This window comes from Oncorhynchus kisutch, linkage group LG20, assembly GCF_002021735.2.
Source record: "Oncorhynchus kisutch isolate 150728-3 linkage group LG20, Okis_V2, whole genome shotgun sequence".
Taxonomy (NCBI): Eukaryota; Metazoa; Chordata; class Actinopteri; order Salmoniformes; family Salmonidae; genus Oncorhynchus; species Oncorhynchus kisutch.
Genome location: NC_034193.2, coordinates 42795386 through 42816897, shown reverse-complemented (window position 1 = coordinate 42816897; position 21512 = coordinate 42795386). Strand labels below are relative to the sequence as shown.

At 44.4% G+C, this 21512-nt stretch overlaps 1 protein-coding gene across 1 annotated transcript; it reads right to left on the bottom strand.

Annotated features, from left to right (window-relative positions):
• Nucleotides 1-310: 310 nt before the first annotated feature.
• Nucleotides 311-15563, bottom strand: LOC109865730 (protein disulfide-isomerase-like). The gene is made up of 11 exons (XM_020454135.2): nucleotides 15194-15563; nucleotides 12991-13197; nucleotides 11051-11184; nucleotides 10590-10727; nucleotides 8656-8760; nucleotides 8250-8375; nucleotides 7782-7982; nucleotides 7012-7132; nucleotides 5968-6149; nucleotides 4392-4508; nucleotides 311-1918 (listed from the first exon to the last, which is right to left on the bottom strand). Exons 1-11 carry the CDS (start codon nucleotides 15330-15332, stop codon nucleotides 1850-1852), a joined length of 1539 nt encoding a protein of 512 aa, XP_020309724.1. The 5' UTR covers nucleotides 15333-15563; the 3' UTR covers nucleotides 311-1849.
• Nucleotides 15564-21512: the final 5949 nt, after the last annotated feature.

Genomic DNA, 21512 nt, shown 5'->3' with positions numbered 1-21512 from the left:
GCAAGATCTCTGGATCTCCCAGACCTTTAACTTCTTTTCCACCTTAATTTGCAAATAAATTCATAAATCCTACAATGTGATTTTCTCCCCCTCATTTTGTCTGTCATAGTTGAAGTGTACCTATGATGAAAATTACAGGCCTCTCATCTTTATGTGGGAGAACTTGCACAATTGGTGGCTGACTAAATACTTTTTTGCCCAACTGTGTTATTACAGTAGGAAATTCAGTTCTGATAGTCTTCCTTTAAAACACAACATTGATATATTGAAACGAAGATGTGCTGAAAAGTGCAAGAATAAAAGCAAACAGTAGTTTTTCCATATTTTTATTTGGCCACCAGTTTTCACTTTTCCACGTCAAATTCAATGTGATGGAATGCATTTGTTTCTAAGTCATTTCCCCCTTGAAAAACTGCTGTTGAACATCACAACCCTCATCCCGGTCTGCCCTACTCAACCCTCCCATCCCAGCCAAACAAACATTCACAACCTTGTCCCTGGACATAAGGAAAAAAAAAAATGCAGACTCACTCGATCACAAGCACACTTACACACATACACAACCAGGCACACAAACACCTCCATGGGGACAAGAGTGTCAGGTAGAGCCGAAGCCAGAGGGATGGGGGCAGTACAGGTACGGTGGGGTAGGGCTGTTGCACTGTTCCCCCCTCCCCAAAGATAACCAGGACAGAGAACGCTCTCAGAGTCCCAAAACACAGTTCCTTTTAAGTGACCACCTCTGCTCCTTCAGTAACCTTGCGGAATCTGACGGCATAAACACAGTAGCCTGGTCTCAGATCGATTTGCGCCATCTGTTCAAGACCATAGGAATTTGCGAGACAGCATAAACCGATCTGGGTCCAGGCTATGAACACAGTGACAAACAAACTGGCTTGGGCCTCCCCACTAATCCCAGGGCTAACAGAGAGCCAACTCAACCCCAGTTTAAACTTTACCTGGGAATTACTGGTACACAGATTATTTAAAAAATATATATTGAATGAAAATACAATTAAATAAAAACAAGCTATTTCCAAAAGTTGCTTTTCTTAAAAAAAGGGAAAAAAGTCAGTAGCCATGCTAAAATGAGGGAAACTGAACTGAAAAACATGATTTTTAGACTTAGAGAGAATGAAGAGAGAAATACAGTGACCCTCAAGATTGGTCTCAGCTACAGATGCATATATTGCTACATGGAACACGTTGCTTCTTTATTTTCTTACTCTTTACAAAAAGACAATAGGATGGCCCCAAGTCCCCTGAGAGAGTCCATACACCCCACCATATAACACCTCTGGCCCTCAGAAAGACTAGCAGAGGAACAAGAACACGAGCAGCCCCCCCCCCCCACCCCAGACCTAAAAAACAGCTACACCACAAAACTGCACCACTCACACTGCAGCAGACTGGGGGAAAGTAATTTGACAAAAAAATGACAGGTACATAACCCAATTTGTGGATCCAACTGGATATGTCAAGCGCAGTATCTTAATGCCGTTTTTAACATTTTGGTTCAAATATACAAGGCAATACAACTCCATAGTTTGATTGATGAGGAACGTTGGTAATGAAAAAAGCCGTTAAGACCATGAGGTGCCGTTCTGCTCTGTTGAGTTCCCACGACAAGGGGACAGACGAGTCCATCTGGTCCAGCGGGAGGGAGATCGAGGTTGTCGAGGTGGCTTCAGGAGGGGGGCTGGCCGAGGGTCCTGCCACATCTGCTGACAGACTGACTGAGGAGCAGTTAAAGGAGAAGTATTAGTGTTCACAGAACAGGGGTGGAAGTGATGGTGGTTGGTTGGTATAAGGGGTGGGGGTTCGTCTCTCCTCTCTCCTTCGCCGGGTCTTATAACTCGTCGTGGTCGCCACCGTCGCCGTCGGAATCACTGTCCTGTTCATCCAGGTCTTCCATATCCTGGGAGGAGGGAGAGAGGAGGAGAGGGTCTTTAACACCTGCCTGGAGGAAGCTACTCTCTGAGTCTGGAGTTCTCGGGAGTAGAAATCTTGGATTCAATAATGAACACATGTGGTGGGAGGATACTACGCAGCTCATCGTGTCTCCACTGACAACCACATACGCAAAAATGGAGAAAAAAAAAAGGGCAACATGACATGCTTGAATGGTTGTTGGAAGAAAAACGTGCCCTGGCGAAACATGCATATGAAAACAGCCTAAGCACTAGACATGTGGGGCTGAGGTTTAACTGAATGGCCCTCCATGCCCATACATCACTTTTGGCAGACCGCATGAACAAATACGGCATAGTAACCCAAACAGTACGTAATTAACAATGAATAATGTTTACATACTTTTTTACCAATGTCATATACTGTATTGTAGTCAAGGCCTATCCTATTTAACTACTGCTGAACATATACTATTCTTCAGATATACATCCATCTACACACAGTGCATTCAGAAAGTATTCAAACCCTTTTACTTAATCCATATATTATGTTACAGCCTTATTCTAAAATTGATTCAATTGTTTTGTTTTTTTCAACAAAGTACCGAGTCAAGGGTCTAGATACTTACGTAAATGTGATTCGTTTTTTTATCATTTGCAAACATTAAAAAAACATTTTTGCTTTGTCATTATGGGGTGGGATAATTGTGTCTATTTTAGAATAAGGCAATGACATAAAAAAATGTGGAAAAGTCAAGGGGTCTGAATTCTTTCCGACTGCACTACAATACTGTCCATATTGTCTATGCATCACACAAACACTCAGGACTCACATTGCTCGTCCTAATATTCATATATTTCTTAATCCCTTATTTTACTTGTTAGACGTGTGTATTGTTAGATATTACTGCAGTGTTGGAGCTAGGAACACAAGCCCTTTCACTACACCCGCAATAACATAGGCTAAATGTGTATGCGACCAATAAAATAGAAAATGACAGTCTTGCAAAGATGCCATTCTGTCACGGAGGCCGGGGAGGGATACTGTTGACTGAGGATGTGGGGGTGAGGATGTTGACTTGCACGCTCGGACAGGAGGCCTGGTCCCAAGGGAGAGCATGGTAAACAGCGGCAACAGCCACAGTGGGTATTAGCAACCGCAGTCAGGGCATGGTCTGCAATTAGACTTCTGAGAAGGGGGTGTGGTAGTGGGATGAGGGCCTTCAACTAGTTTGAGCTGGATCGCCAGTGGGTTTTGGATGCAGGCCCTGGTCTTAGCGCCCGGCTAGGTGCCAGGGAAGGAGTGAAACCCCAGCTGCATTTTCAGAAAGCCACCAGGCTTTTTAAAACATACATTTTTTAGAACCATTAGAGAGATTACTGGCTGTCATTTGGCTTCGAAATGGGGAGAGAAAAATCCCATCATTCCCTTGTGCAAGAAGTCTTGGATGACGACATAAGGAACATGATTCAATTTCTCAAAAACGTCTTAAGCCGTTTCGTGCATTATTTCATACACCCGGGAATATCCTGGTGTAAATTCTATTAGTCAGAGAATTTATTACCAACTCCGGTCAGGATTTTGAGTGGGTAAGGTCTGTCATCTCCTTCATTGACAGACATGGGCTGCTGGACTAATGACTGTCTCGGCCTTAACGGGTCATGTAATGAGCATGTCTGTCTGGCTGCCTGCTGTGCTTGAAGACAGAGGTCATGGAAGTCTTAGTCAGCTTGCCCTACATCATCTCTACAAGACAGTTTCCTCCAGGTTGGATTGGAAAGTAGTTGAATCAGTGAAGTGAGATGGGAAAGACACCAGACAAATAACACCATGTAAATAGCCATTACAATTGTTTCTGCATTGTTCTAAGGCAATGAGTAGGCTTTACTTGGAGGGAGGACAGGTCGCATTCACTTTTAAAAGTGAGTTAAAATAGGTACATAGGCATGTGACCCCAAATCTAGGGTTACAAGTTACCCAAATCTTCAGGAGAGGTGGTTCTGTGGGTCTATTCTGGGTGACCTACAGGATACTGAATATCCCCCCCCAAAAGTTACCTTGTGTGGGCTTGCTTGCACATGCACAACTCTCGGGCCAGTTTCTGGGGAAAACTCAATTGATCAGGATGCGTTGCAACAAAAGTTAAACCTTCAACGTCGCTGTATTCTCCTGCCCCGTCCACTAATGCTCTTACTGGATAAGGGTTGGCTGTAATTCAAACGCATCATTCTTTTGACCGTTTGAAAGCAGCCTTGAGCAACATTCACATTTCAGAGTGTACTCCGCATATGACCGTGTAAAAAAATAAGTCATTGTGAACAAGGTGGGTGTTTTCAGATCAAAACGGCAGGTAAAACGATTCTGAAACGGTTTGACGTCATAGCAATGCCTTGCGGTTTAATGCAATCTGTCTCGCAAACATAATTATAGTATCTGCTTGAGGATGAAAACAAACATACCAATCCCAGGTGTGTACTTACATCAATCCCCTCATCCTCCTCCCCTTCCTCTCCAGCCGGTGCTCCGCCATCCTTGCCTCCGCTCTCCAGGAACTTGGTGAAGCCCTCCAGTGTCCTCTCACCATTGTAGTCGACCACCTGCATGGAAGAAAGTCACATGCATCAAATTTCTACAGGGATTTAAATACAAACGGATCATTTTCCTTTGCTTTTCCACGAGGAAAGAAAATGCTGTAACCAAGTAAGACAATGTTTTGCATGCATCACCAACTATCAGATGTGGCAAAATTGGAACTATAAAACCAAGAAAGTCCAGTGGTCCATTTGTCAAAGAACTACTGAAATCTTATCCAAATGTCTAATTATTAAAATTAGCCTGTGGGATCCCGCAACATGTGCCAACATTTGAATCTGGAGCCAATAACCTTTGGGGCATCTAGCCATCTTCAGATCTGTGCCAATGAGCAGTCAAGAGGAGATACAACTATTAATGGATGAGAGAAGGCCAAAAGGTGTTGTTTATAGCCCTTCTCGTTTATAGAACCAGATACTATAGGGATGCCCTTGAGATCGGTCTTGAGGACAGTCCCTGAGCTCTGCCTCCCGACCCACGTAGTCTCAGCCAGTCAGTTCATACAGAGCATAGCGAGCCAACAGACAGCTGCCTCCTTCCCTAGCCACCTCTGGCTCGGTCACAAGGAGGAATGACTCCGGGTCAGGTGTTAACCCCAGGGCTCTTTGCGAGGGGAATCCCAACACGCAGCTCCCAATCTTTTCCAAGAGGCTTTCTGTAGTTGACTGCTATGGGCTATATTTCAGTATAGCTGGCATGCCTCAATAAATGACAACCTGCTCTTTAAGAACTGGGGTGAGGGTCTCAAGAGGATCCCAAGAGGGAGAGAGCATTATCGGGCAGCCATAGAGAGAGGGGTTGGGTTTGGTAGAAGACGTAAACACCACCACAATGGCCGGGTCACTCAGAGGGCCAGCAGGCTTGGGTTTCTGCATGTGTGGCTGGCGCTGCTAAATCAACCCTCCTAGTGAGTGTGGCAGCTACTTAACCTGATCATAATAACCGCACACCCACCTGTATTTGCTGTGAAATGAAAAAATTATATTTCAGTAGTGTGGATGGATGGGTGTGGGTGAGTGGCCAAAAGCCATGCTTCTCAGGTGTTTGCCGAAAGAGCCAAAGCCCAGAATGGGTGGTGCTACTAACTGACGAGGGGATTAATTCCCTCTTGCGAGGGCTGGGTTTTCAAAAATGAGACCCGTGCTCAAATGCCGGGCAATTTATCACTGGCTATGTTGGGGGAATGAGCTAATTAAAAAGATATGTTGTCATGTTATCCCAAAAGTGGAATTAGACCTATAGACTAAGGCCATTCCAAAATGGGGTTGTATGGACGACTTGAATAGTCATCACATTTGGGTAAACCGCAGAGCCCCTCCGTTCCCTAGTGTGGGACAGAGGAACAGTCCAGCCGAGGACCATGTCAATGGAAACATTGTAATGATACGTTTGGGAGTCAACTGCCAACAGTTACAAATGGCTGCTAACACTGGCAGACATTCCACCTCGTTTCAGTAGACTGACCTTGTGCTCATCGCCTGCGGGGAAGAACTTGAGCGTGGGGAAGCTGTGTACTTTCACTGTCTCGATCTCGTTGGCTGTGGAGTCCATCTTGGCCACGACGATATCGGCACTGTCCTGGTACTTCTCTCCCAGTTTGGTCCAGATGGGGTCAAGCTGTTTACAGTGGCCACACCAGGGTGCATCTGCAGTGGAGAGAGCAGAGGAGCAATCAGGGATAAGAGCATTTTCCTGTCCCATACAAGCTCACCGATCATCACCTGAATGCTTAGGCTGGTTATTGTATTGCATGATGTTACTTTGCCTTCCATTTGTATCTTTAGTAGAATTATCATGACATTGTATCAGCATGGATATAAATAGATAGGCATGCATGGAAAACGCACAGCTGTATAGGATCATTTATACAACGGAAAGCAACTGGAATAGGGGAATGGCTTGCCAGCGGCCCATTATTTCAAGCCTGTCGGCTGTAGTTTCTGAGGCTGGCAGTTAGGTTTACGACAGCTGTGCCACCCTGCCACGGCAACCCAAACACTGGGACACTTCAAACATGCAAAGAGCATGACACTCCCCTCAACCGGATAGGAAATACCCTCCACAGCCGTACGAGAATCTGCCCCCCCCCCCCCAGTCAGTGACCGTAAGCGACACATTAAAGCCCAGGGATAGAAAACTCCTCACTCTGGCTCACCACAACAGTGGAGGCAAGTTTAGTCTTCATGAGCGACTAAATTTATCCCAATGTTTCCTTACTCAGTCTTGGGTTACGCATCGATTCGTGAGGAGGGCTGATGGAATGATCTTCGGTCCTTGTCTCTTGTACATCTGCTGGGGCTTAGCGCAAAGGTGCATCGCCAGGGCTAGGAGAAAGACTCCGGTTTCAGACTCAGGGATAGCTTCCCACCTCCCGTCCTCGTGGACGGTGTAATCAAAAGAGAGCACCTCAAAATATATCAGGGCCATCGACCCCTGAAAAGGGAGCCTGTCGACCACCTGGGGCTTACATACGGTATTGACGAGAGGGGGTGGGGGGGTAGTACTTACAAAACTCAACGAAGACGTTCTTTTTGGGGTCAAAGACAACCTCCTCAAAGTTCTTGCCGACCAGGACTCTGACGGGGTTCTTGTCCCAGTCTTCAGGGATGTCCTGGCTCATGAGGTGGGGCTGTGGGGGACGACACACGAGGAGGAGAGATTTTTAATGGATTACATGATTTTTGCAAAACCAAGAACGAGCCGAATTATGTTAGTTCCAAACGAAGCAACACTTGACTTATGGGTCGTTTCTCTGCTGAATGGTACAGAAACATGATTCCTAAGTCATGAGGCAATCTCCTATAGAATGGGAATGATGCAAAACCTGCACAGTGCACATACTCCCTCACATCACTAAAATAAATATGGAGCCTAACCAATACTTGTAAGTTTACATTCTTGAATCAGGCCCACATTGCATTAAACATTATGACATAAGAATTGAAATTTGCAACACTTTCTGGCACAGCAGGTTAGCCTACATCTGCACTTTCAATCCACTGCCATTGACACCCAGCCAGAGGCATAATGACTGCACTGCAGTGCCATAACAGTAAAAGAGACTGGTTCATCAATGTCTACAGTAGGGCACAGCTGTTCTCACCATCTAGGCTGGGCTATAGCCTACTGTTCTGAACTTATCAGCAGCTAGGGGTACCCCAATGTCCTAGAAACCCCAGTAACAGCTTAACATTGTAATCTGAGGAACACTATGTTTCAACATAACCACACACGGAGCATGTACACTTGGATTGTCTGCAGACATTAAGCCAACACACCTTGAGTTTTCCCTCAGTGAAGAGTGTGCAGAAGGCGATGATGTTGTCGGCGGTGATGGCCTCGCTCTCGGGCCTGTACTTGGTCATCTCCTCCTCCAGGGTGATGAGGCGGATGGCAGGGCACTCCTCCTTCTTCAGCCCGAAGAACTCCAGGATGCGCTGGTTGTCGTCCACCTCGCTGTCGATGAAGATGAACAGGATCTGGGGGAGGAGATGAAGAGGATGAAATACGAGGCTCAAGTATCTGGCTTTTAGTCTAGGTGGGTATGCGACGTACACTCCAGCACAGTCTCAGTGGTACATACCGAGACGCAGTAACACATACAGTAAATCACTTTCAAAGGCGCTGGATGAAAAATAACTGCCTTATTCATAACAAATAGATAAGGGAAAAACAAGCCTTTACTGCAGATGGGGCACAATGAATGAAGGTCGTCACTTTGACTCGGTTCAGTCTGGTCCACCCACCTTGCCCTTGAATCCCTCTGATGCTTTCTTGAACTCGGCCATTTTGTCGTTGAAGTCATCGGCAGCCTTGGGCACGAACATGAGGATGTGAGACTTGATTTCTCCTCCGAAGATCTTGGGGGCGGTCTGCGGAGAAAACACGACGTTATGAAGCGCAAAAGTCATACGCGGGGGAACAAAAGCTCAGGATATAAATGCTTGTATTGAACGTGGTAGTAACGGCACTGAAGGGCCTCGTGAAAGCCGTCATAGGGCCTTGGTGGGGATGAGGACGTCGATAGATTTTGTAGCTTAGTGTGACAGAGGAGAAAGTTCATCTGGAAAAAGGTGTATTTTCTGTGAGTGTGTGTATATTTGAGACAGCACATCGGTTTTGAGTATCAGCAGTATAAAGAACAGCCATTACCTGCTCGGTGAACTCGATGACCAGGGGCAGCTGGTTGGCCTTGATGAAGGCCAGCAAGTCAGTCTTGCTCAGCTCTCCGTCAAAGGTGTTACGACCCTCATCGAACTGTAGAGGACAAAACCGATGGTAACAGTTAGTAGCCAAACCCGTTAATACGCCACCAACTTCCCAGTTTAGTCCCATTTTATTATAATCTGCCTGTGAACTCCCCACAACCCAAACAAGCTCATTTATATCCCTTTGGTACCTCCAGCTGAAGAAAATCAACATTAGGCTAAATAGGGTTTAAATTGAGTATTAAGAACAGCAGCCCTTACTGGTACACAACAGGAAGGTTGGGAGACCACAGGAGTGCGTGTCAGGGTTGGATCACACACACAGTAAGCAGACAATAGTGGGGTAGTATCATGACTGATGAGTGGGGGGCTTACCGGGCGATAAGATGGAGGAATCCCATCTATGTCTCGTTAGAGATGGAGGGTTACGCCTTTAAAATGACAGGCAGAAATCTATTGAATCGCGACATGGAAAGGCCTGCCGGTGAGCTGTGCCCTCCTTGACCACTAAAGGGCAATGATTTAAAATTCAAAGCAGATCGAGAGAGAGAAGGAAACAGGTTGACTGACAAGTGTGGTCTGGTCCAGCGATGAAAATACAAAGGTTTATGGGTGGCATCTGTTTTTAAATGTCACGTACTTCTGCTGAATAGGAGCCAAATCCTAACTTGAGATCTAGCCCACATTTTCTCCCATAACCATCAGTGCCTTATTTCAGAAGTTTGATATTCAGCCCTATGCCTCATAGGCGTTAGACTTTCAGACCATGTTTACAACTACTCAACACAAACCCCCACTAGCAGCTGGCTTCTTTCCTTGTTGACCAGTGATGACTTAACAGGTGGATGGAAGACTGCATTTGCCATAACATGTGATATTTATGGAAAGGCAGGAATGTGACCATAACATGTCGCATAACATAACGTAGAATGTCCATGTGGACTGTAACCCAGTTCAGCCCAGGTCACAAGATGTGGCTTGGTTTTGAAATGTGGATATCCAATTACCACATCTGGTCCTTTCAAGAATCATTGTCATTTGAGGGAGGGGAGCGGGGAAGACCATTACATGTCCGAGACAAATTTAATGACCAGTTGGCCTGAATGAAGAGGAATCCCTCATCTTGCCATTACCGTGGAAATGCTGGATCAAATGAGTAAATTCCTCAGACAGAGTCGAGACTTGAGTATGAAGGTAGAATCTCATGAGGGCTACTTCAAAGAAGATAGCTTGCCCCTTCTTTTGAACTGTAAAGAGCTGCGCTGTACTTGTTCTTCATTCACAGACAGCAGCCAGTGAAACTAGCATGGAAATCCTACGACATAGCACAGTGGCTGCCACTAAACCCATCAGTGATCTAGCCATGTCTAGCTTGATGAGCTCATCGTCTGAAAGGCAGAATGCAGCATTGAGCACAAACGCAGGCAGAATGAGAGTCAGACATTCCCAGAGCAGGTCTACAGGCTAATATTAGCAGACCAAGACCGGATACTGCTGTGGGGTTGAGGGATCCCGTTACATAGCTGACACCCCAAAAGAATCAAACCTGTCTGCAGCTACCCTCCTTTAAGTTGTCCAGATTGATGTATGGGTTACACTCATGATCTAATCAAATCTGATGACCAGGTCATTCATAAAGTATTTATAATCCAGTTAAATACAAATAACTGGTAAAACCTGTCAATATTCACAGCTAGATAGCAAATGGGAGACTGCAAAAACAGTAAGGCATTCACTGCTAAGATATAGCTTCCAGGCAGTAAACAGTCTAGTCCGATGGACAGAAGGGGTTACACCATGATCAGTGTAGCAATTTTGAAAGCGATGAAAACACTTGGGGTGATTAAATCACACTGAATCAAAGTACTCGCTCCGTACCTTCTTGAAGAGGACGACTCCATCCTTGGACACCTCGAACTTGGAGAAGACTGCTTCGTTGGAGGTGATGCCGAACGGAACGTCATCGACGGCCTCCGCAGCCTTCAGGAAAGCCGTGGCTCCCTCAGACTCGGCGTCCTGCAGGACAGAGAGACGCTTAGCTTAGATGCCATCGTACACGAACCATAGGACTCAATGTAGGAAATTAACGATTAAAACATGCCCATCTATGCCTTGATAATTAATTTGAACTGTGAGAGAATGATTTGCATGTATTTCTATAGAAAATCAGCCAAAACTATTCATCAGTACTGAAAGTGTCAAACCTAGCTGTCTAGTGGGGAATGGGGCTTAGTTGGCACTAAACTTTCTGGCAAAGAAACACTACAGATTGGCTTTGTAGCATCACAGTGACCTCGAGCAGCTAGGTCTGAAGAGTAGGTCAGAGGTCATCGGCTCACCTTGAAGAAGCCGATGACTGCTACCTCGTTTTCAGCAATCATGGACTCTGCCTGGGCGACCTCCCCCAGGGTGGTGGCAGCTGGTCCAGTGCGCTTCTTCAGCCAGTTGACGATGTCATCAGCCTGTCTGCCAGCTGCAGGAAGGGAACAGTTCTGGTAAGTCACTCTGGCCGCATTCAAACAATGTTTGAGACTGATTCACAACTTCATTTGTTGTACTGTAATGTATTCACTGAGCAGACAAGGTTGGCCATAGGAAACAATACAACAAAGGCAAGCCTGCATTCATGTACAGATCAGAGATGACGGCAAGTGCGGACGCAAGGACGCATTTTGAAGTATTGGAACAGGGCCCAGGTCACATGACCAGGGCTGGCTGAATAGAGACTAATGGCAGGCAGGCAGATCAAACATTGCTTCAGGGTGAACAGGCGGAAGAGCAAATTTATTCTGTCACAACTGCGTTGTACTTGAGTAAACACAGCTTACAAGTATTGCTGCCATTATCCTACTTGAATGGTCATTATGGGGGACAAATGACAGTGAAAGACCTCTCATTTAATAAAGTATTTCTTAGCTTATTTGGTCACACCAACCTTGCTACTGGCAGGCTAACAAAAAAAGTAGCTACATTCCTCCGTGATTTGTTTGAACCGACAGAGAAGACTTAAGCTCTAAGAACCAACGGGTCCCAATTAAGTGGACTGACTCATGGTTAACCTGCATGTTATTACAAAAAGAGCCAATGACGCAACAGCAGAGCAACACCACTGAGCGACGCTGTAGCCAGACAGACAGACCGAGACAGCTGGAGAAGGGATACTGCTGCCTGCGGCCTTATGAGTACACCGCTTTAGGCCCAGAGAGAGCGAGTGCTCGAAGTTATGGCTGTCCCCCCCACCCCCCCGCTTAAAAAAAAAGCCAGTCACAGTGAGCAAACATGAGGAACTGCACATTGCCCAGCTGGGGGGATGGGAGGGAGAGAGAGCATGGGTAGAATGTGTGGAGGAGGGAGGGGCCTCTTCATTTAGTCACAGTTATATTGGGCAGAGTGAACGGGCCATTGGCGAACACACACTTGGCTGATAGGAGTCACATTACCAGCATAAGAAAAGGCATTACTTAGTGTCCGGGCCATCCGCCAGAAACACACAGAATCTATGACTGATGATCATAACTGGACTACTGCACTTACACGAGACAGCTTATCACTTTGTTGGTAATAGTTGTCCCAGTCCCTGAGGTACTTAGGCATTGCATAATTAGGTTGCTCTAGATTTAGTCATTGAGATCAGCACAATAATTCACAATAGAATACATTTGCCAGTTGACAACCTTATTTTATATAATTGGTTATTTCCAAATCTGAAGGAATTCAGCCTTGTCCAATTGACTTGAGAAAGTGAAAAACTGGGATAAATTTGTAACGGCTAACCAAGTACACAGAAATAGCCCAGTTCTGCCTATAGACTCAGTCCACGATCATGTCAAGCGCAGTATATGTTGTAACGATTAAATGTCATGCAAAGACACAGCTGTCATAATTTACATTTTTGTAAAAAATTAATTAAACGTATAGACCAATACATTATAGGAAAATGAGTTAGAACATACCTAATGAACATGCCTAATGAAAAACACAGCTTTGGTAACCCCCCTACCCAGTCTGAAAAACAAAAGGTTTTGACCACTTGGAACTTTTGGAAATAAAGCTTCTCATCCCGCCCGTGACATTCTGCTCATAAAATGATCTAACTTTACCCACTCCATGTAAAAATGAACTGCTATTGGGTAAACTACATCTACTTAAATATAAAGTTGAATCCCCCTTCTCCTGAAGTTAACGGGGTACGACGATTCTGATCAGTCCTTTCTTTAGTTCACAGTTATACGATAGCTGTGCCAGCCCTAGCTGTAACATATGTCACTCCACTACTCACCAGAGTACTCTTTGGGCGACTCCTTGTCTCCACCCTTGAAGAACTTGATGGTAGGGTAACCCCGGACACCGTACTCCTGGGCCAGGTCTGCCTCCTCTGTGGCGTCCACCTTGGCCAGGCGGATCTCTGAGCCGTCTGCCTTCAGCATGCTGGCAGCTTTGGCATATTCAGGGACCAGGGCCTTGCAGTGGCCGCACCACGGGGCATCTAGAACAAGAAGGAAAATCGAAGAAATAAAATTAGACCACAGCTTCAGAGCCGAGAGATTTTCACTGATGGGTGAAGTAGATGCAAATACTGTAGTAACTCTGTTGATATACTACGTTAGCATGTGAGTGTTCCTACGTTTGGGCCGAAGGGATGATTTCTAATTACTAAATAAACACTAATATTGGTACAATATTCGTATGGAGGGAGACTTGGATCTTTAGAATTGCCAGTTAACTGAGAAAAACATTTACTTACAGTTGGCTATTTAGAGGGTGTGGAAAAAAATCTCCTGACAAGTTAGTTTTCAATGAGATCACTGAATGGAGTAGCCTTGGCCAATAACTAAGATAGTGAAAACATTACCTGAGAAAATATGTGGATTTCTAATCTGATTCATGGAGGACATAGAATGGCTTGCAAAGGTTCTGAATGCATGAACACTGAAAAACCCCATGAAAGTTTGAACAAACTTAACCCATTGATAGCCTTCGATTGTGTGATTAATGTGCCTTGAGATGTCACTATATCACCATAAGCATGACAAAGTCTAAGCTTGGTTGTAAGTTCAAAGGATATTTCCTCAAATTTTAAGAGTCCTACAGAAATTCCTTTTTATGTAAATATTTAGCATTCTTTCAAAACTTACATAAAAAATGAGTTGCTGTGTTTTCATTGCAATGCCAGTTCCATCAGCCAGGAGAATTAAACAAAAGTTGAACTTTTGATTGAACTTTGAAGTACACGTCAACCTAGCATCTCATTCAACCGTCCAGGTCCCTCCTGTCCGTGAGCCAAAAAAGTATTTAGCCCTCCCCCTCATCACTCATTGGAATGTCATAGTCGTGTAGCTCTCCGATTGGTCTGCAGGTTTGTCAGATAAGTGCAGAATACCTCAGCGCTTGACAGCTGTTGCAAGACTGGCCTGCTGGTTACATCAAAACAATTTATACAAGAAAGCCACTGCACTCAAGGAAAAAGTGGAAACCACGAAGTTCACAAGTTAATAAGCATTTAACAAATGTGTTGCAAAACCACAGCAGCAAGTTGTGAGAATTTCAGTAAACTCGCATCAAAACAGCTCCTAACTGCAACCGGGGTAGAAAGTGTGCATGACCAGGAAACGATACCTAGCAATCGAAACTAAGTGGTGAATGAATCAAAACTAGACGTCACTCTTGCAACTAATGGAGTCTCCCTGATGTATTCACACGACTGAATAATGTGATCACGCAACAGTTGCTTTGCCAGCACTGTTGCATATAGCTTTAGTATTCTAAATCGGGTATTAAGTATTGTTTCGAGACTACACAGAAGCACAAGCCATCCCTTGTACACTAAACAAACAAGAATAAGTTGGTCACGTTCATCAACTTCTAGATCCATGAAGCCACCAAGGCTGGTAAAGAAACAGGTACTTGGACCAACAAGAGTGGTCACAGACGAACGTAACTGTCATTTAGTTGTTTACTTATCAGTCCTGAGACGGCTAGATAGGGATGCACTGAATACGCAAGTTGACTGTGTGCCTGGTATACTGGTTAGTTAGCTAAATGCAACAAAGTGATGTACTAACAAGGTTCATCCAAATGTGTTGCACTAGTAAACGTTACAGTTAGCAAGCTAGCTGGGAAGGACATCGTCTTAGATTCCTTTAAACAAAAAAAATACGTTACTACTTGCAATACAATGGCCAGCAGTGTGTAATAAACAGATAACGTATGACACAGCCCTAACGTTAGCTAGTTAGCGACCAATTTGAATAACTAACGTTTGCCAAACAAAACCATAGTAGCTAAGTCAACGTTAGGTACACTTGTTCGCTATCAAGAAAGCTAGCTAGCTGACGTTGGTATGCCATTCCACATACATTTGCGTTAGCTGAAGTGAAGCTGATAACACAGCGGCAAGCGAACGCAGCTAGCTAGCATGCTAGTATAGCTGCGTGAACAAGTTAGGTTGTCGAAGGATTTATATGATCAAGTAGTTCACTTACAGAATTCAACTAGGATGTTTGGGTGAGCTTTCAAAGCCTCCTCGAAATTACTTTTCTTCAGCACCAGAACACCATCTTCTTCGCCGATATCAGCCCGGCTTGCCACCGCCAGTGTGCAGAGTAGGACAAACTTAAACATAGTTGCTGTCAACTGTGGTTTCTAACAGAAAATGTGTTCGTCGATACAAGTGAATGAGTTACCGACTGAAAGTGGTGTTACGTATGTATTTTCTCTTCTTACAGTTAGAGCTGAAGCTTGTATTTTTGTGTCTACCGCTACTAGCGTCGTGGCATTACGCACAGGAACCAGAAGGGTCAGCCGTATTGCGCAGGCGCATTTATGAGCTTGAAAGCTGCTCGTGTTGAATTGTGACTGGACCACAGCTTGAAGGTACCTGGAAGTGAATCCACTTTGTCATTGGATGTGTATTGAAATCGATTGAAATTCTTTCCAGTCGCATTCTTGCTTATATTTGACAATTGTTGATACAAATAACTAAAATTCATTAGAATGAAGGCTTAGGTTTAATGCAGAAAAGGGGATGTAACAGTATAATATGCAGGGAGGTGGCAGATGTAATGATGAATGATACCTTGCCGGTTATTAAAGACTGCAGTACATTTGTTTTCAGTTTGCATGGTTTGATAATCGGAGTTTGCTCGTCAATACCTTTTCCACATAAGGTCCTAGGATGATTAGGGTAATATATAGAATCAAATGAAGATAGAGAGCGAGGTACATAGTGTTTTCCCCCTTCAATGGGGGAATATTAAAGGCGCTACATGGTCAATCCGACATCTGCATTGACGTGGAGCATTTACGGTGATATGGCCTCTGCAAAATTCGGGACATGTATACTTCTTGCGCTTGGCAGAGCAGCATGGAGCTGATGTGAATGAAGTAGTCAAGGAAGTGAGTTTGTCTTTTTACAGGACCTCCCGCCCCCACCTACAGTCAACCAATCATGTCATTGCAGAGCTTTGTGGCTCCCTTGGCATTGTTAAAACATTTGTAGCTCATTTGGCGTCTGCATGCTTCTGGAGGCTCCAAATAGCGTCCCCCCCCCCCCCCAATAGCTTGCTGTCCATATGAGCTATAGGTCTACAGACTAGTGTGGTGGGTTCCTTGGCACCTTTTATAAGTTCATCCCCTTTGATTATTACATTACAGCTGTGGTTATTCATTCATGTAAATATTTAATTTTCAATAGCTTCCAATTCATATGACATATACATCTAACCCCTTGATGTTAGGTCACTGACCTCCCTACTTCATTGTACAGACATAATTGCAATTTTTAATCTAAACTGATTTTACACAAATATTTCCTGTGATGTCAAACTTTCAGTACCTTCCTATCCATATGAGCCTCAGGTGTACAGACAAGTGCGGTAGGTCCCTTGACCTTATCAATGGTACACTTTAAAAATATATTCCTGCCCTTGGTCCTATTGGAAATATTTTTCAGATTACTGCTACTCATTCACATACAGATCTATTTTTCTATGGCTTTATGTCCAGATGGTTTTGAAATCTAACACTGAAAATACTTTGATTCAGAGGGTTTGGGTTAAATGCGGAAGACACATGAATGCATTCAGTTGTACAACTGACTAGGTATCCCCTTACCCTTTCCAATATTGTACATCTTTAACAGTCCATCACCTGTTTATTAGGTACACCGTAATCCAGAACAGCCTGAATTATTCAGGGGATTCTACAAGGTGTCGGAAACGTTCCACAGGGATGTTGGTCCATGCTGACACGATGACATCACGCAGTTGCTCCAGATTGGACATCGGAACATTCATTCTGCGAACAGCCCGTTCTATCTCATTCCAAAGATGCTGTATTGGGTCAAGGTCTGGGGACTGCAGAACACTCAAGTAAACTGAACGCACTGTCATGTTCCAGTCAATGTTTTTCCACTCCTCAATTGTCCAGTGTTGGTGATCGCGTGCCCACTGGAGCCGCTTCCAACTTATTTTTAGCTGACAGGAGTGGAACCCGGTGTGGTCGTCTGCTGAAATAGCTCATCCGTGACAAGGATCGACGAGTTGTGGGTTCTGAGATGCCACACCAATGTTGTACTGCGCTATTATTTGTCTGTTTGTGGCCCGCCTGTTAGCTTGCCATTCTCCTATCACCTCTCTCATCAGCAAACTGTTTTCGCCCACAGGACTGCCGATGACTAGATGTTTTTTGTTTGTTTGTGGCAACATTCTCTGTAAACCCTAGACACCGTCGTGCGAGAAAAGCACAGGTGGGCAACCGTTTCAGATACTGGAACCGGCGCATTCTCAGCCTAAATATCACATATTTCAAACAAATCATCTGAACTAAAAAACTCCACACATATTTTGACATTTTTGCGCATCATTAACAATCGCTACTCAATATCCCAAAAACAGCACACGTTGTTTCTGGGGAACCTGGGTTATGGCAGAGGAAACGGTGTTGCAGTAGTCTAGTGTGTGGTGCGCGAATAATGACAAGCGAGCCTGGAGAGCTTTGTGTTGACATTGTCCTAAAAAAAAGGGAACCATAATGGTTCGCTTCAGGGGCTCCGAGTTCTGTTTGTGTGTTTACGCTGTACAAAAAAAAATATGCAAACCACACAGAGTACACAAAAATTGGCTGAAAGGGACCAAGTGTAAAAACACCCGTAGACCATTCCTCCATTCATAATTTTTCCATATCCTTGATATTCGTAATCTGTGCTTAAATTCAAACCACAGGTTTTCAATGAGGTTCAAGTCCGGTGAGGTTCAAGTTACCTCCTGTAAAATATGGTGGTGGATCTTTGATGTTATTGGGCTATTTTGCTTCCACTGGTCCTGGGAACTGCACATGATGATTCAAGAAATCCTGGTGGCCATGACCAGTGGTGTAGTGCATTTCCTTTTAGGTGAATGAGATCAATAATTCCTCAAAGTTTGTATCAACAAATGTGGCCTAATGAATATCATTGTAGAATAGGCATAAAATGCATCCTCCAATTGCAATGTCTGCCTATACCCACACACAGGCCTATTATCTCAAGAAAATGTTCTGTTTTTAATACCCTCAAACACCAAGTTAGGCATACCTAATTTAAAAATAGGCCATCATCACTGTCAATCGTGAAGGATAATTCTTCCCGTTTTACCGGTGAAATGTCCAAACTGCAGGCCAATTCTTTGATCTCAATCAGTTTCATGGGAATGTGCATTTGATTGACTGTTTAATCAGCAAATTTAAGTGTTTCTTGTAAGCCTATTGTGTTTCAATCAAGTTTTGGCCACGAGGAAAAACGTGACAATTCAGCTTCAGATAAGAAATGACTGTGTCATCGTTTTTGGTGTAACATATTATAGGCCTACTATGTAATAGTATATGCTATTATATTCAGTTCTGTTATGTCAAGTACTTATTAATCATTGTGTGATCTTGCGAGACATTGATTCAGCTTTGATCTAACTTCACTAAATGAGCACCATTGTGAGAAGTGATTAATCTTCTATTTCTAATAATAATAATAAGTGATGAGTAGACTATTAGGAGTAGGCAACAGACACATATCTTGATGAGGGTTATTTTAAGCGATTTGAGCACCCTTCAAATTGCAGTGCTGAAAGGACAGCACCCTAACCAAGTGGTCACATATTGTTCTGGGTTCCACTGGCAAGAGGGGGTCCCATGCATAGTCGCAGGAAGCCTCAGCACCCCCTGAAAAAAAATCTATATGATATATATTTTTTTTCCTCACAAAAGTTCTCGCCTGGGCCTTCAATATTCCTGTGTTAGCGGACTGATATAGCCGTCTGCAGTGATGACGCAGCAAACTAATTCCCGCGACTATGGGTGGAGTTTTATGAACATCAAGGAAGACTCAGTGATTTTATTTTATAATATTTTTTGTTGTACTTTTACCCCCTTTTCTCCCCAATTCCGTGATATCCAATTGGTAGTTACAGTCTTGTCCCATCACTGCCACTCCCCTATGGACTCGGGAGAGAGCCATGCAAGAGCCAAAGCGTCCTCCGCAACACAACCCTGCCAAGCCGCATTGCTTCTTGACACACCAGCCGCACCAATGTGTCGGAGGAAACACCATCCAGCTGGTGACTGAGGTCAGCTTGCAGGTGCCCGGCCCACCCCAAGGAGTCGCTAGAGTGCAATTGGAAAAGGAAATCCCGGACGTCCAAACCCTCCCCTAACCTGGACGACTCTGGGCCAATTGTGCGCCGCCTCATAGGTCTCCCGGTCATGGCCGGCTGTAACACAGCCAGGGACACTCGGGAGGCCCACACGCGGTGGATTTGGATCCGAGATCTTGTTGGTGTGATAAGGTTCATGCGGTGTATCAGTTTGTTTCTGTAGCACCCTGACAGTAGGGTTAAAGTGCATGGTACATGTGCCCTAAGTCCATAACAAACTGTTGAGGACAGCCATTCTAGCAACCCCTGGTATATTTATATGTCTGTGGCGGTTCTTATTACGTTGGATTTGGCCTGCTCAAAGTGGTCAAGCTTCCGACCGAAGGACCTCTGCACACACGTCTAGTTATTCATCATTCGCGCCAACACCAGAGAGAGAAACCACCATTTATACCTACCTGGAGGCTGCTATAGCCGACATATGTATTTAGTTTGTCATTCTACCGTTTTCATGGAATATTTGTGGTAATTACATAGAATTGATTTAGAATTGATCAGAATACATTTTCCAGCAACCAAACGAGTTGGCTTGGGGGTGTGGTTTGATATGGGTGTGTCTTTGGTACCACCAAGACACACCCATCTGTCAGAACCTTGCCCGCAGCGGTTCTTCCCCCACTCAGTCACAACAAACAAACCTCCTGCAGGATGAATTCAATAACGAACTACAGATGTATGATGAGATGCCAGAAGGAGCTTTGAATAGGTCAGTAGCTTACAGAGTAATATGAGAAGAAAGCAATTGCGGAACTTATGTAGATACTCGAAAACTAAGTGTCTTGGTAACTTTCAAAGATCGTAACAGGTAAAATCAACCTTTTTACATCAGGGGTGTCAAACTCATTCCACGGAGGGCAGTGTCTGTGGGTTTGAGTCTTTTTCCTTTCAATTAAGACTTAGACAACCAGGTGAGGGGCGTTCCTCACTAATTAGCAACCTTAATTCATCAATAAAGTACAAGGGTGGAGCGAAAACCCGCAGACACTCGGCCCTCCATGGAATGAGTTTGACACCTGCTTTACATAATACCACAGAAGTGGTGTTCTGCTAATATAACATGTACCTTTCACTTTTCATTGTCATTCCCAGCCAATACAGATAATGTGCCTATAGGCATTTTGTCTGGTGGTAATGGGGCGACTTTGGCAAACGTATCAGAGAGGTCAAACCTTCCTGTGTCCCCTATAATCAGTAATTCCCAAAATAACAGGGTTTCTTCCTCCCCATTCCCATTCTATAATAATAAAAGACAATACAAGTAAAACGTGTGTGCGGAGTGCCAGGTCTCTCTCCATTCAGAGACATCAGTATCAAGCCCGTCTGTCAGCCTGGACTTCGTCACATCATCTTGCAAGTCTCCATGTGCTGGCTCCATACATGTTTCTGAGGACACATACAGACAATGTTTATTACCAATGGCAGTTAGGGATAGGTGATATCTGACACAACAAACATACACTATGTTGACGTTTGAACAGGTCATTCTAAACCTACCTAATTCTGTTGATGACCATTGGTGAGCAGGCATTGGTGAGGTCTTTGCCAGCGCCCATTGATGGGCATAGTAGCGTAGGTCAGCTCCTGGCCCCTGAAACCTGGCCGCAAGTGGGTCTTCCAGCAAGACAATAACCCCAAGCACACATCTAATATATGGTAAATTTACCAGACATTCTATATTTTGCAATGGCCATCTCAGTCTCCGGTGGTTTGAATTGAAGGGATATCAAGGATCTAGAAAGATTCTGTATGGAGGAAAGGTCTAAGATCCCTCCCAACGTGTTCTGCAATCTCAGAAATCATTTTTATAAAAAGGCTCAGTGTAGAGTAGTGTATTTGTAGAAAATCAAAAGGTGAGGAATTTAAAATAGAATAAGAAGGTGTCTCTTTGATGAGAGGTCAAGGAACACACCACACTTGTCTGTAGATATAGAACATTTGACCTATCACAGGAAATACTGATGCCAAAGTTTCTTCTTCTTCTTATTTACAATGACGGCCTAGGAACAGTGGGTTAAAACGGCCTTGTTCAGGGGCCAAACGACAGACTTTTACCTCGTCAGCTCGGGGATTCGATCTAGCAACCTTTTGGTTACTGGCCCAACGCTCTAACCACGAGGCT

What these genes read in the sequence shown, in the direction of transcription:
- LOC109865730 (XM_020454135.2), bottom strand. Translation starts at nt 15,332, where the DNA reads ATGTTTAAGTTTGTCCTACTCTGCACACTGGCGGTGGCAAGCCGGGCT. An exon ending in AAACATCCTAGTTGAATTCT is followed by an intron (nt 13,198 to 15,193) that starts GTAAGTGAACTA and finishes TTCTTGTTCTAG; the next exon opens with ATGCCCCGTGGTGCGGCCAC. An exon ending in CAGAGGGATTCAAGGGCAAG is followed by an intron (nt 7,983 to 8,249) that starts GTGGGTGGACCA and finishes CTCCTCCCCCAG; the next exon opens with ATCCTGTTCATCTTCATCGA.